Below are 14,977 nucleotides of genomic sequence, written 5' to 3'. Positions count from 1 at the left end.
ATGCTGCATCAGATAGCCTAGCCTCAAGAATTGCCCAACCTCAACCCAATTGAGATGATTTGGGATGAGTTGGACTGCAGAGTAAAGAAAAAGCAGCCAACAAGTGCTCAGCATATGTGGCTTAAGACTATAGGGAAATAATTCCAGGTGACCACCTGATGAAACCGGTTCAGATAATTTAAAATGTAAATGTATTTTGATTTGTTTAACACTTTATTTGTTACAGCACAATTCCATATGTGTCATTTCATAAAATAACTTTTGAGAAAATTAAGAAATAATCTTGAAAATGTATTTGGGTGAGTGCTACAACATCAGGTTAGATCCAAAAATAACAAAAGTACTTCAGGATGTAGACTAGTTCTTCGTCAATATCCTTAACACCTACATCATTTAATATTAAAGAGTACATTTATGAACAATACAATCAAACAGAAGAAGCATTTTAACAATATGCCGACAGGGCTAATAACACAAATGATTTCCCAACTGTGGTAACAGGACAGAGGACATATACATGGACACAATTAGCCAGTCTCCTTGGCTTTTCACGGGAGTTGGATGTGACACTGAGATTTTGTGGCCGGTGCCCCAGCCCTACGGAACTATCGTGGGGCTGGGGCCCGGCAGGGTGGACTGGGTAGGTGGGGGCAGAGGAGAGTGGAAGGATGAGTCACTGAGTTGTAATGTGAGTCGATCACAGGACTCAGTGGGGGAGATGAATGAATGGGAGTCCTCAGAGTGCTCCCTCTGCTCTCACAAACGCTCAGTGCGTGACATCAGAGCGGGAACAGTGCCATCTCCCTGCCTCTGGCTGAGACTGCTGTGTTCATTCATAAACCCACTGCTACTACTCTCCTCAGCCTAAGACAGATGATGCAACAACATGCATGGAGCGAGCAACTTCCATCGACACATAGGAAAAGAGATAGCAAAGAGATACTTGTGCTAGCTATGTGGCTATGAAGTAGGTATTAAAAGGAACGTGAATGTGTGTGCCCACTAGTCTGTCACTTCTGTGGATTCTTATGTTCCTGCAGTTAAATGCTTTTAAAGCGATAAAGGGATGATTTATTTCTATCTAAATATGAGAATAACACGTTGCTGAGCAATAGATAATGCCTGGGGGGTTGAGTGTTTTAGGCATTCAGCTTTACGGAAAATATCCATCTATGGGTTTACCCCCTGAAGTCATTCCACACTACTCAGGGACCCCCTGTCCAGAGAGGACGCTGCTATCTGAGACTCTTTATTGGAGATTCGTATCAGTCCCAGTCTGGGAGTGTGAGGTCATAAACCCTGCTGACATGAAGGGAGACATTCAGACCCGGCAGGGCGATTAAGTGGTGGTCACGGGAGGGGGGGGTCTAACTCCTGAGAGGACTGCTTGTTCTGCCACTATTTGGATTTCCATGTGAATACAGAGGGCTAAGGCCAGAGACAGGAATAGAAGTAGTCGCTTGGCACTCAGTAGAGGAGCCTGCCGGCAGGGTAGTGGTGTCAAAGCTGGGCCGACTGTGGGCCAGGACCAGAGGAGAGCCAAGACAGGGTAGGCCCTGCTGTAAGGTCATAGGATATCCCACCCTACCACCATCCATCCCTCCCTATTGGAACAGTACAGCTATTCTTGGGACTCCTCTGCTGTCTACAGAACGCCCTCTCACTGTATAAGGTCGTCATCTCTTCTGGAAACCCACTCCCTGCACAACCCTTTGGTCCTTAGCCTCAACCTTCATACCAGTGCTAGCTGCTACTAGTACTACTACTGCTGCTGAATGAGTCTGTCTCTTTCAGCAAAGACATACAGTGAATATAGATCTTGTCACATGCGAGGACATGCGAGGACAGCGCCTTGTTCTTGGTCAAAAGTGCTGGAGCAGTTTCCGAGTTAGTAACTAGCTAGCCAACATGTATTTTCACATAGCAGCAGTCCTGCTAAGACTCCCATCAGCCACTGCAGACTCTATTGTAGAGAAAAGATACTGACAGACTAATATTTGATAGCAATCACAATGTCTTTGGGGTAGTAAGTATATGAAACAAGCTAAGCAAGACGATTGTGTTAGAAGTGGTTAGGCTAGATGGGTAGCTAACCTACTGTATCAAGCTAGTTAACTCATGTCAGTATCATCCTACACAGGAAGCTTCCTTTCACTTTTGAACACAAACCTCTTACGTCAGCACTCATGACTACAATACACAAGAGGAACGCAATGTATTTCCAGGGTCTCCCAATAACGCAGACTTAACAAGTTATATTAGCTAAAAAAAATTTTTTGTTATTGCAGACACAAACCTGGGACAGTTTAATTTATGTCAAATTATCAGAGTGTGAATTGCCAGCCTTAAGACAGGCTTAAATGCTAACAGAAATAAATGCCCTATAGCTGCTCTGATTCTTCTTATTTTATCTATCTTTGAAATCACATGACATTAGCATCTGATGTAGACTAAGTGCATTAACTTGTCCATTTTATTTGCCCAGGCTCAGTTATTGTGTGATGACGTTAGCTGGCTATGCCTGGTGGGTGATGTGTGTATTTCTACTGAAAGCTAGGGGAAGTTCCCTGCCCTCTGGAGAAGGGGAAAAACAGAGACAAAGCTTCTACTAGTCACTTATGTTCACCATCCATGCCAGCCCCATACAAGTCTTGCTGCTCATGGTCATTAACTTAATACTTCACTCAGAGAAAAAGCAGATGGTTTTACACTTCTTTCAAATAGAAGAAAGGAGTTACAAAAATTCTCACACTACAAAAAAGGATATACAAATACTGCAATTTCCCTGCTCTCTATGAAAAACGCCTACAGCATATTTCAGTTTTTCTCAAGACTCCAGTCAACGCAATGTAATGAACATGTGGCAAAAATCTGTTCCATCTTTGTGAATGAACCAGTGCTCTGGCTGGCTGCTCCAAAAGTCTACCATGCTACATGCTAGAGAGTAGACCAGGTACAGTGGAGTGAGCATAGTGGCAAGTAGTCGTTTTTACTGGCCCCAGCTCTACTGTAAACACACAAGGGAATCTCTGAGTGAATTGTTTAAGCGTTAAAGCAAACACACAACATAACTGACAAACAGTTTACACATTAGTATCATTCTAACAAACACATTATGCTGGTCCTCTTTTCAGCCATAACTGCTACATTCAGTAAGTAACATTTCTTAACACAAATGTGAAATATGGTAGGAAGCGCTACTGCCTAAAATTAGAGGGGATCAGTCAAATGTATAATGGAAAATTAATTTATTCGGAGTAGCACTGGTTTCAGAGGTATGTTCAAATGACTGAGCGGAATGCAAACTATATCATTTTATCTCATTACCTCAATCTTGGCCTTATCAAGTGTTTATACGCAACACTACATATAATTGAGATATGTGTTTGCATACTGGTCAAAATATGTGCCAAAGATGGATAAGATAAACTGGTGGAAATGTACACAAACGTCATGTACACAAAAACCTAACCTTGCGTTTAGATGGCTTTTGATTCAAGAGCTGAAACATCATTGGCCTTTCGCTGTCAATAAAGGGTAGCAAAGTGGGCAGAGGGACTTGTTGGTGATGCAAGCATGAGATGAAAGCAAAGGAATTGGTCAGATGCTGTTGGAAAGATGGGAAATCACAATGGAAGTCTTTGGCTGAATCTCAAATCGCATACTACATACTACGTACTGCAAGTACGTACTTCATGGGTGATGATGAAGTACATACTTTTTAGTACATAGTAAGCTAGTATGCCAGTATTGGGACGATTGGGACATACTACTTTGTCACAGATCATTTTGTCCCGCATTAACATCACGCCAAGTTTGAATATTTAGCTAGACACCATTAAGAATTGGGTTAAATTGACTATAGTTTCTTATTAAGTTCACTCCCACAACAAATAGCATCTATGAACTGTATGGCTTTTTTCTTAGCTAACAAGTCAGTAATACTAGTATTTTACTACTTGGAATAGTCATAAGAATTGAGTCCGTGCTAGCGAGACTGAAGACAAACTTTATACTGCCAAAGCGATTTCATTTCATGGCACAAAAACTTTCATTTTTCTTTTATAAATAATTACATTGATGCAAACTTTTAACTATATAGGTGTGGATAACTGACTTTTGTCAAGTGAAAAGACGAGAGAATCGTGGAAAACCCTCTCACTGCGCAAGGGTTTGTGGTTTATATTACTCTAAAATGTACGTTGTCAACACTGTTTGAAGGGATTAGTTAAAAAACCATGTGACCCACCATGACAACCTGGTCGTGACCCAGCATGACAACCTGGTCGTGACCCACCATGACAACCTGGTCGTGACCCACCATGACAACCTGGTTGTGACCCAGCATTATGCACAACAATACTCAAATGAGTCTTGGCATTAGGTTTTGTTCCTCCTCATTGCCATCACATGATTGTGTCTACAAAACTACTAATAACGATATCAACCTATAATATTATTAATAGCAGTTCCCATAGGCATTGAGCGGAAGGAAACCAACCAAACAGGTGGAGGCAGTGGTGTTTTTTCCCCCCATGTAGCACATATTGGCAGACAATGAGTGGTTGAGAGTCACACCACCAGAGAATAAATAGATTGCTTGGGGTAACATTGTGTTTCTCTTGACATGTGGGTAAACATGACATAAGCAATTAGGCTATAAAAAAATGCATTCTGTCATATTTACTCACTATTTGTGAGCTGAGGCAGTAGCACATAGTAGAGACCTCTTAAAGTGGTTTTATGAGAAACTGTCCCAGCAGTTCTGTAGTAAAGGAAGTGAACAGTGTTCTCATTAGAACAAACCATGGGCTTCCTCCAGACACCCACAGTAATTGTCATTAGCAACACTCAGTCTGGCGACAGCCGGGCCATTCTATCAGATGCATATGAAGACAGAGAAAACCAGGCCAAGCTAACAAATCTAGCTGTTCCAAACTTCTGGAATCCAAACCAGGAGCCTATTTATAAACATCCATTTCTGTGAACACAATTTCATTTAAATAACATTAACATAATATGTAAATAAATAAAAATATTCACACAAGCAAGGATAAACTTGCACTGCTCTTTGGCCAGACCACTGGAAGACATACAAACTTGCTGACAATGTTGTTTACCTGGTAACTAACTTGTCTTTCTCTATTGAACTAGGTCTGCTGTTTGTGAATTGTTTCTGTGCCAGAGTGAGAAGAAGTATCACACTGTGACGATGAGGTGACGAACAGCTCCGTCATCTCCCGCTTTTTCCCGGTTTCCAGTTATTCACGAACTCACCCCGGACTCCTTCATTGTCTTGTCGCCAATCATCACGCACACCAGGTCCCAATTAGTCATCAGTATGTGTTTAAATGTTTCTCCTCTGCTCCCCTCACCTGTCGGTTATTGTTCCCTGTCACCGTATGTTTCACGTCAGTGGTGAGTGGTTTGTTTTGTTTCAGCCTTTGGTTTTGTTCCGTTTGTTTAAGTGCTCTGTGTTTAGTGGACATTAAAATACTACATCGAATGCTCTGCGTGCGCCTGGTTCCTCCTCTCCGCCACTACACAACCGTGACACACTGGCACCAAGAAGTATCGGTTGAATATGTCCCACGTTACCTTGGAATGTGGCTTGTGACAACTTCCATTTTCACCCGTTTTCCATTTACACTATAACATTTGTCTCTACAAAACAAATCTGCCATTGTGTCACAATTATCCAAGTAAGTGTTGTACTGTAAAAATTACACAATTTAGTCTAAATCCTTGGGCTTCCAGTACAGAGAGAATCCACCTCTCATTTGACTTGAGTGTTTCACCTACAGCAGAGACCTCTACACCTATCTCTGCTAAAGAAATCACATATGCTTGTTAATATCCCTCTGGTCTAGTAGTGTCGACATACATTAAAGCTGGTGAGATTTTCACAGCCTGATTACAAAAGCAGCCCACATGCTGACGCTACTAACAGGTGAAAACAGAAAATGCATACAAAACAGGTAAATACGGGCAGATTGCTGTAAGACAAATGCCCATCAATTCTTGTTTAAGCAGCTGAACCTTGGTGTTAATAACAGAACTGTCCTTTAGGAAAAAGAAGGGCTGGATTAAATTCGAAAGGAGGTAAAAGGCAATTGTTTTGCTTTTGGGGAAATTCCATTCAGGGTAGAAACTGCATATGAATTGGCCCAATCTAAAATTGCTTTTAAAGGCGCAATGCCTATAGCCTAGTTTTGAAATTCAGGGCTAGGCTTATGTCTATACAACAGTCTTTGAATAGGAACCTGTAAAACAATATGGGAGGTGGTTGGTCACACCACCAGACAGAGCCATCGTTTGGTTGGCCAACATGAAGACAAACAGTCGGTTCCCTGTCAGCACTGTAAAGCAAAGTAATTCAGAGACTATCGTGATAGGAGGCAGCAGGTGGTGTGCAGTCATGTAGCTGACGCTGTGATGCAGTGACTGACAGACGGCTGTGATGAGACAGGGCCGCACCTGGCGTTTGCCACATCAAGGACCGATATGACTTTAGACAGAGATGCTCATGTGGCCCACAGAGGGGATAGAAGAGATGGTTAGAGGAGGGGATGTAGTTACAACAACTCCAAGCTTGCCTTTTCTTTCTCATCTCAAGGATGTGCTGTTTCTTCATTTTAGTTGTTGTTTTGAGAAAGGCCATAGATCAAAAGTAAAAAATACTAATTGTAGAAGGCTACAATTCAAGAGATGAATCCACTCTTATTTTTCTGACTTGGTCTAGAGCAGGGCTGCATAACCCAGTTCCTGGAGATCTGCTGTCCTGTACGTTTTCTCTTCAACATTTGTGACTAACCTGATTTAGCTTTTCTATCCTTTTCTATCTATTAATAAAAATCAGGTGTGCTAAATTACAGTTGAAGAGAGAACCTACAAGATAGTAGATCTTGAGGAACAAGGTTGGGCAGCCCTGGGACTCTAGAGAAATCAACTTTTGATTTAACATATCGTCATAGGGCTTAACGGATATGTAAACTAAACCCAAAATACATAATTTAGAAAATATTAACTAGTTTTATTTGGCTAAATAAATACACCCCAGACAGAAGGACCGAAGGAGGTGCATTTTTAACAGACTACAGTAACAGTAATTGTTTTTCCTACTTTACCAAAACCGAACCGTTAACCCAAAACCACACCTTGTGATTGGCTAATTGTTACTCCCCCAATGCTTACTACAGTATTTCACGCTCTGAAGTATCTCAAGGTTACACGCCTACTTTTGTATGACTAAAAGCCTATTCATACCAAAAAAAGCTATCAGGATGACGGTTCAGTCTAAATAAATGAATACACTTTTCTATTAACATTTGTAACTGAAATGAGTAGTGTCAACAAAGCTCTACAATAGGCAGAAAACCTGCTTGCAGCTTTTGCCATGGAAAAAATATAATCTGTCTCTTTGGGCCAGTTAGTTGACTAAACAAAAGAACACGTTACTAAAGTCATGCATGGATTACTAAATCAATCCTTAGAAAATGTAAAATGTTTGTTTCTGGTAAAACAATAACAAGCTAAAGCTAAGTAATCCCAAATTCAACACACACAGCTTCCTATAAAACATTTCTAAAACAAACGAGTAACATGCATCTATTGCTTAGTTATAGCTGCTATTGCAGAGTTTGTAATTAATTAAATACGTTTTCACAAAGTACCAGATAAATCTGCCTGCCAGCAGCTGCAATTTGCAAAGGTGTTCAACAGGAGATATAGATGAGAAGACATGCTGACAGGCTAACTAATATTCCATAATTTGGAGACAATATGTTTACAACCTTTTGAAACTAAATCTGCCTATTCTTTCAGAGCAAGTTAACCTGCTAGCTACCTAGGTCAATTACTATCAATAATAACATGAAACAGAAAGTGTCCATTGACCTTCTATGTCACAGCTCACATTGATACAAAACACCTGGAGATGCAATGTGTTCACTCTACAGAGATCCACTGGGGTATCTGTAGCAAAGGTGTTAAATTGTTTTTTATATATATGTTATAGCTGGCAACAGGACTTATTTAAATAAAGGTTCTGTAGTACGAATTTGCTATAAGCTCTAAAAGGAAGAATTAAAGTGTGTAATCACAAGAAAAACATCTGAATATTTCCTATGCAGGCACAAGAGAGATCTCAAAATTGCCCACACATCATAATATTTCAAAAGGCTATACACATTTCATGATATTTTTGTGACACAGTTCATTCCTCTCAGACCCTGGGTTATTGTGGCCAGTAGTAAAGTACACCTCTTCATAGAAACCCATTCTACCAACAGCTCAACATTTGAAACGTCTTCCTCAAATCAGATTAAATTATTACCCATTTCGTAGACTGGCCATACAAATCCTACTGACCACAACTGACTGGCATCATGTAGATATTGTTTAGCTAAACACTGTGGAGTTGCTAAGGGCAATGCACCAAATACCAGACACCAAAACGTGCTTATGATCTAAGAACATGGAAGGCCAATACATAGCAAAGATTAAACGAAAAATGGACCTGAGCAAACATGGTTTTTCTTATGAGTTCAGCAGCAGCAAGCCACAGAAGAGGATGAATGTCCCCGCCGCTATTTGCACAGCTGCCAAGTGGCCTGGTGGACTCAAACATCGGCACATTTTACACTTGACACAGCACTACTGAAGGAGCTGACACAACCTGACCAGCCCTCAGCCGAAACTCGCTTATGCACACCCTACCCAGAAGGAAAACACCTCAGCATGCCAACAGCTAGCCATTTGGGGAGGGACGAGTCATGCCCCAATCTCTGGCTCCTGGCCCCTGGTTGGCATGGATGGGTTGGCATAGGGGGTCTTCAGCGCAGCCGCCCGGCCCAGCGTTGCAACATGCCAGTTAAGACAAGCAACCACATCTTAATCAGATAAAAGAGAGCCTCCCACCCAGCAGGCCTGCCTGCCTCACACACATTCCTCTAATTCAATGGACCCTGACGAACAAACAGAAAGAGGGGATCCTAGACCAAGTAAGGTATACCGAATACATGTATTAACAGATGTCTCCATAGGTTATTCAAGTAAGTTAGCTACAATACTTTAAATTAGCCAAAGGTCACCAACTTTGAGATTATAAAATTTGACAGCCTCCATCTTGAGAAGGAAATCTGACTTATAGTATCTCAAGCCCTGGCAGCACCACTCCTAAGATGTACTATTTTGTTATGGCTAGGTGGCAGACTGAATAATTATCCACTGTACCATGCTCTGCGTTGTATTGGACTGGAAAGTATGTATAGTACATATCATAACAAACAAAGCAGAACTTTATAATATAAAGAAAAATATAATTGTTTTTGAATTCCAAAGAATCAGGCTTCAAATGTGGGAATGAAGTAACTATCAAAGAAGCACTCCTCAGGAACATTTATGAACTTGTTTTCTGGATTATGTGAGTAGCTTCATAAGCATTAAAGAGTAATGAATGGGACAATGAAAAAGGCTTAAAAAGGTTTCAGTAAACAGACATCCTGCTCTTTGACAAAGATAAAACATTTTAAAACACCTCTTTTATTCTATTGTGTAGAGAGACAAAAAGGAAAAACTATTACCTTAGTACAGTATGATCGTAACTTGTTGATAATCGTGACAATTTCTACCCAAGTTAAATATAAACATTTGTAAAAGGTTTTTTTTAATCCCTGATTAAACAACCACCTTCTGTAATATCTTTAAGTAGTCCGAGGGAATTGATGATTTACAGAGTTAACAAAAAAAAGTACTTAATTTGAGTGGTAAAACAGTAGGAATGTTGTTTCTCAGTTGTTTCATGGTTCAAATATATTTTGACCAAATTATATATAATATAATATCTTTAGGTTGCTGTTGTCACCATGTCAAGACAATTCATATTAGGAGATACTGAATGGCTAATCAATAGATGATAGAATACAGAATTACAGAACTAAATGTTAAAATGAAAAGAACACACTACAGCACCAAACAGCTAGTATAATAAAGAGCAATTTAGACAGTAATGAATTTGAAGGTTCAAATATGCCGTTTTGCATTTTCAATTAGCTAATGCTACTGCGAGCTAGTTCATAGCATCCATGTTTGATTCAAAGACTACCGCTCTCTCCAGTTACCATCTCATTCATGCACAAACTAAACCTGCACTTGCTTGCTTCTACTACCATCATTACACACTGCAGATCCAGGTGATTAAGTAGGTATGGTTATTGCTAAAACATAGAGTATTCTACCATTCAGACCATTTTTTTTTTTATGTATGAAAGGGACGAAAGCAATCCGCAGCAGTCAAGCATATACACTTATTTTTGGCAATAGACCAAGTGGTCTTTAACGTAATGTACTGGCTTGGTATCAATTGAGCAGTAATCGTTCTTTATGCTCTACATCCTGTGACTTTGAGGTCTTGGCATAGGATCCTAACCAGGGTGAACCAATATAACCAGGGTGAAATAATGTCGCAGCTTATTGCCATCCTGGACAGGAAAACTCAGAAACCAAATCTAACCTTGTAGCTGTATGGACGGGCAGTGCTGGCTCGTGTTGTCTTCCAAAAAGGATAATTATCACCAAATTGTGTAATTAACACATGGTTCAGTCAAGCCCAGAAGTACATCATATTTACTAAGCCAAGTGTTGCTATAACAACACATTCAATCCAATGAATGTTAGCCAACACCACAAGGCTGTCACTATTATTACAACATAATATGTATTATATTATACTATGATATATTATAGTAAATCCATGTGGTGGCACAACTACATTTATTTTTTCCTATCAAAAAGAAAAAGAACAAACTACAATTGTTAACACAAAACGTTGTTAATATAATACTGTCACAAGTTAATTAGCCAGTGCTAGCAGAACGTAAGCAAACAAGGCTTAAAATGAAGCGTTAAACATTTCTGCAGTAAATTTTACTCATTCTTGCATAGCTAGCTAGTTAAGACCAAATGTTATAATAATGGCTATTAGCAAGCCAACAAATGTTAGTCAAAAAGAGCCATAAACTCTGGGCTATGTTACTGAATGCTCCTCAAATTCACTTGTTGTTCATCAACAAAGAGAAGCTGATCAAATGTCAGGCCATCACAGTCTTACATTTTTTTTAATTCACAGAGTACTACTGCAAGAACCTACATAAGTTCCTTTTCAGTTTATATTGTTACCGATTTTTTTTGAAAACGTATGTAGAATTTGAAATCGGGATACTTCCAGGCGTAACTTGGCCCAATATGAAAATTGCCTTGTCTCGCACACTCTGGCAACCCCAATGGAAGGTCGGGGCCCTACAATTTCAATCACGCTTTTGTGCCGGGATGTACTTCCTGGTTAAACGAGCAGCGTGTTAAGAAGTGGATTGATTTTGCGAGATATGACAATTGGAGGTCACCTTTGATCTCCAAATACATTTTTAACTTAAACCAAGCAAATAATTGTTTGTGTTATTTAAAAAAACATTGTTTTCCTGCTGGACAAGGATTGTCCTGCCTTTTGAAGAATTCCTGAACCTCTGACTAGGAATCACTAAAGGCACTGTACTAGAATAGACAACTTAAAAACCCCTTCCACTACTCAAGAGCCCTACCATTAACTCACCCATATAGGATTATCGCAATATCCTCTTTGGAGCAGGAGGGGTTCATTTCATTTGTGGGCCAGTGTTCTACACTCCCATTTACAGTGAATGAAGATAGCTACAGTATATGACAACTGGAAAGGTGTGGATGTAATGTGTACAGTATGTCAGACGTAGAGAACCTTGGCAGCTACAGCTAAACCATAGCTCACATGGTCACCGGAGAAAGAGGGGACCGGCATTGTAAGATAGTGTTACATTTTGGCAACCCCACTGCAGATGTCAGCAAAATTATTTAATACTAGTGTTCCACCTGTGTGTGTGTGTGTGTGTGTGTGTGTGTGTGTGAGAGTTTCTACCTCCAGGACAAAATAAACCATGGTGCTTGGTTTGTTTTATAGACACACACACATACACACAGTGACACACACTTTTTAGTAAAGAAATCAAGACAACAAGATGCAATTTGTTGTAACCTCTTTACCTGTGCAGTGGTACATTAACTTCTGAAGAAAAGCCATACCTTTGGCATAGAGGTATTTTAGAGTGTAGTATTTTAGTATTTTAGTGTAGGTATTTTAAGATGTTCAAATATGAGTAACATTCTGCAGCAAGTCCAAACATATTAAAAAAATATATTAAATGCACTTCATGCTGTTCTATCTTATTTAAGCTACATGACAGAAGACATTGGCAGAATATATTTAAATATCACACAAATTACTGACAATGATACATCCTGACAAACTGAGATGCAAATTGCATGCAAATTTTAGCTCAGAGTGAAGAAAAACACATGGACAGGCTACATTAGGCTATTAAACAAACGTTCCCGGTTCAATGACTTACCCACTAATAGACTACTCACCCATCCATCACTTGCCATGGCAAAAAAGTTGAAATCAAGATGCAAAGATACGCTACTTTAAATAGATTGTTATTCAATTCAATTTTGCAAACACACAAAAATCTACATACTTTCTTTTTCATATATTCAATAGTGGCCTAGAGTTTTTTTTGTGGCCTTCCCAAATGTAATTATTAATAAAGAATGTTATAGTAGAATGCTATTTTGGTCTTTCTGCCCAAAACCCTTACATTAATCTGGCTCTGGTATGTGTATTCTCTTCCTCTGGGTGTAATTTGAGATAAGGTGGTGAATATATCACCATTGCTTCACCTGAAAGATCGATTACATTTTCTTCCTTTGTATGCATATCAGGTTACAAAGTACTGTATTTTTCACCCTATCATGACTTATCACATTGGCAGTTGGCACAGTTTTGTAGGGAGTCTATTATCCTTTTGTTAGCTACAAATGCCCAGAATGCACTATCAATGTAGGAAGAAAGTTCAATCTGCCTACATTTCTGACTGTAAAATAATAGGATCACAGTGAAGCGATTTAAAACTCAGATGACTAAATACAGAAGACAAACACAGTGTTGTGATGGCTTGCACCTCATGCCTTAGACCAGTGCAACTTGGCTTGGCTTTATGGGCAGCAGGCAGGATATCCAGCCCTCAGGCTTGCACACTCATCACCCTCGTCTGCATCTGGTTCTCTCTGGAGACGCCAGCTAAACCACTCAGCAGGAGCAGGAGGAAGAGAGGGGGAGTGCTGATGACTGCGCACCAGTGGTGGTCTTCCATGCAGACAGAGCAACATGCCTGAGATGACACCACTACACTGGGCTGGGATAGTCTGGGTGGCCAGAGAAAAAGACTGGAAAATTGGTTGTGATTTGCAAATGAGATGAAACTGATAAATGCCTAGAAAGGCATGAAAGAGAAGGCTGAATCTCTAGAGTAAAATAATTTGAAAAGTATGAAAAATACCACTGACAGACGATCCTATGTGCATTTTTGGTGGAACAAATGGAGATCATGTTATGTGTACTTAAGGTTTTCCATAATTTCCAGAGATCATCTGTCTGATATGGACGAATAGCCTAAGAAACATGATTATGTAAACGGGGTATAGCATTCCATTTGCAACATGCAATTTTTATAGTAGGATAACGTGTAGTGCAGGGTAGCCTACCATAGCCTGAATTGCCTAAAAATCCTGTAAGAACAAATACATCATTTTGCCCTTGACTATGATTTTATCGACTGTCGGGAAACAGTTCGAAAATGTTTGTCTTGTTCCTTTACACTACACACAACATAATGGTATGCATGTTCACCCGATAGCACCCGGGCAAACTGTCCCGTTACGTTATGACTTTATCATAGGGAAATACGATACATGCTGCACTACATAGGATTGCATGTTGCCTTAGAAAAGTTGACCCAAGTGTGAAATGCAATCCGATATGCGCCGGCCAATAGGAACCATACCGAGTATGCTACTTTAAACACAATGTTTACAATCGAACTATAAAAGCTTCTTTACTCACCGTCCATTTTTTCAGACTTTATGATTGTTAACGTCGGTTTCATATCGACAGCTGCCGTCATGATCATCAGATCAATTTGTTCGATAACTGGATTTAATGTGTTTCTCTCTAAACACAATAGTTCCGTGAAAATGTATGCAAAATCGGTTTCTTCCCTTCCAGTAACGTTTTCAATTATTCAAAAACAATATTACGTTTTTCCTGTCTTCTCGTTTAACTTTATCTCCATCAAAAGCAATTTCTTCAAACTCTGTCAATCTCTCTCTCTCCGATACTCACTCGCTCGCTCGCTCTCTCTCCTTTCCTCTTTCTCACTCACTAATTCCCTCCCTCCCTCTATCTCTGTCAGGGCGTTTCTTTCGCTCTGACTGAGCGCGGAAGAGGCAGTTCCCTCAGTGGAGCCTTGCATGTAGGCTATGACATCTGGAGGGGAGGCGCGCCAGTGATTCACCATTCAATTACATTCTTGCCTCATGCTGTGTTCAACAGGATCAAACACACCATGCATCATGATAAACTGTGGCTGAATGACTGATCAAAAAAAAATAATGAATCATTATTTATAATGCAAGGTGATTTTTGAGTCAGTCAGTCACTTGAGAGTCTCTCTTAAAAAAAAAAAAGCAACATTAATTATCTTTGAGCAGAGGGGAGGGGACAATGATCCACATGTTCAGACAATTTTTCTAATTCACAGGGTCACTGGATTTTATTTGTTGTATATAATATTGTATCTGTAAATTGTATTAATATTGTGAGTGCTTGTGGATGTTTAGAGTTTTTACACACATCATAGGATCTCAGAAGGCAGTCAATGTTCTATAATCCCATAGTCTAAGAGACAAGGCTTCTACCTCATGAAGCTGGTTGTGAGAATGCAGTGTACAAAGCTGTCATCAAGGCAAAGGAATTTTTCTTTGAACAGTTTACAATACGAAATGTATCTTGATCTGTTTAAAACTTTTTGTTTACCACATGATTCTATAT

At 39.8% G+C, this 14,977-nt stretch overlaps 1 protein-coding gene across 3 annotated transcripts in view; it reads right to left on the bottom strand.

Moving 5' to 3' along the window:
• The window catches only part of ets1 (v-ets avian erythroblastosis virus E26 oncogene homolog 1), a 50,393-nt gene that overhangs the window by 19,427 nt on the left and 15,989 nt on the right, over nt 1-14,977 (bottom strand). Inside the window, exon 1 of one of the 3 annotated variants that reach the window (XM_010893308.5) lies at nt 13,991-14,312. The exons of the other annotated variants lie outside the window; for them this stretch is intronic. Coding sequence (XP_010891610.1) covers nt 13,991-14,057 — 67 coding nt within the window. The 5' untranslated portion in view covers nt 14,058-14,312. Of the gene's footprint in view, nt 1-13,990; nt 14,313-14,977 lie in introns of those variants that run through there. 3 annotated transcript variants of the gene reach the window in all.

The sequence above is a fragment of the Esox lucius genome, chromosome 1, assembly GCF_011004845.1.
Source record: "Esox lucius isolate fEsoLuc1 chromosome 1, fEsoLuc1.pri, whole genome shotgun sequence".
Taxonomy (NCBI): Eukaryota; Metazoa; Chordata; class Actinopteri; order Esociformes; family Esocidae; genus Esox; species Esox lucius.
Note: the sequence above shows the minus strand (reverse complement) of the source record. Positions and strands in the feature narration are given on the sequence as shown.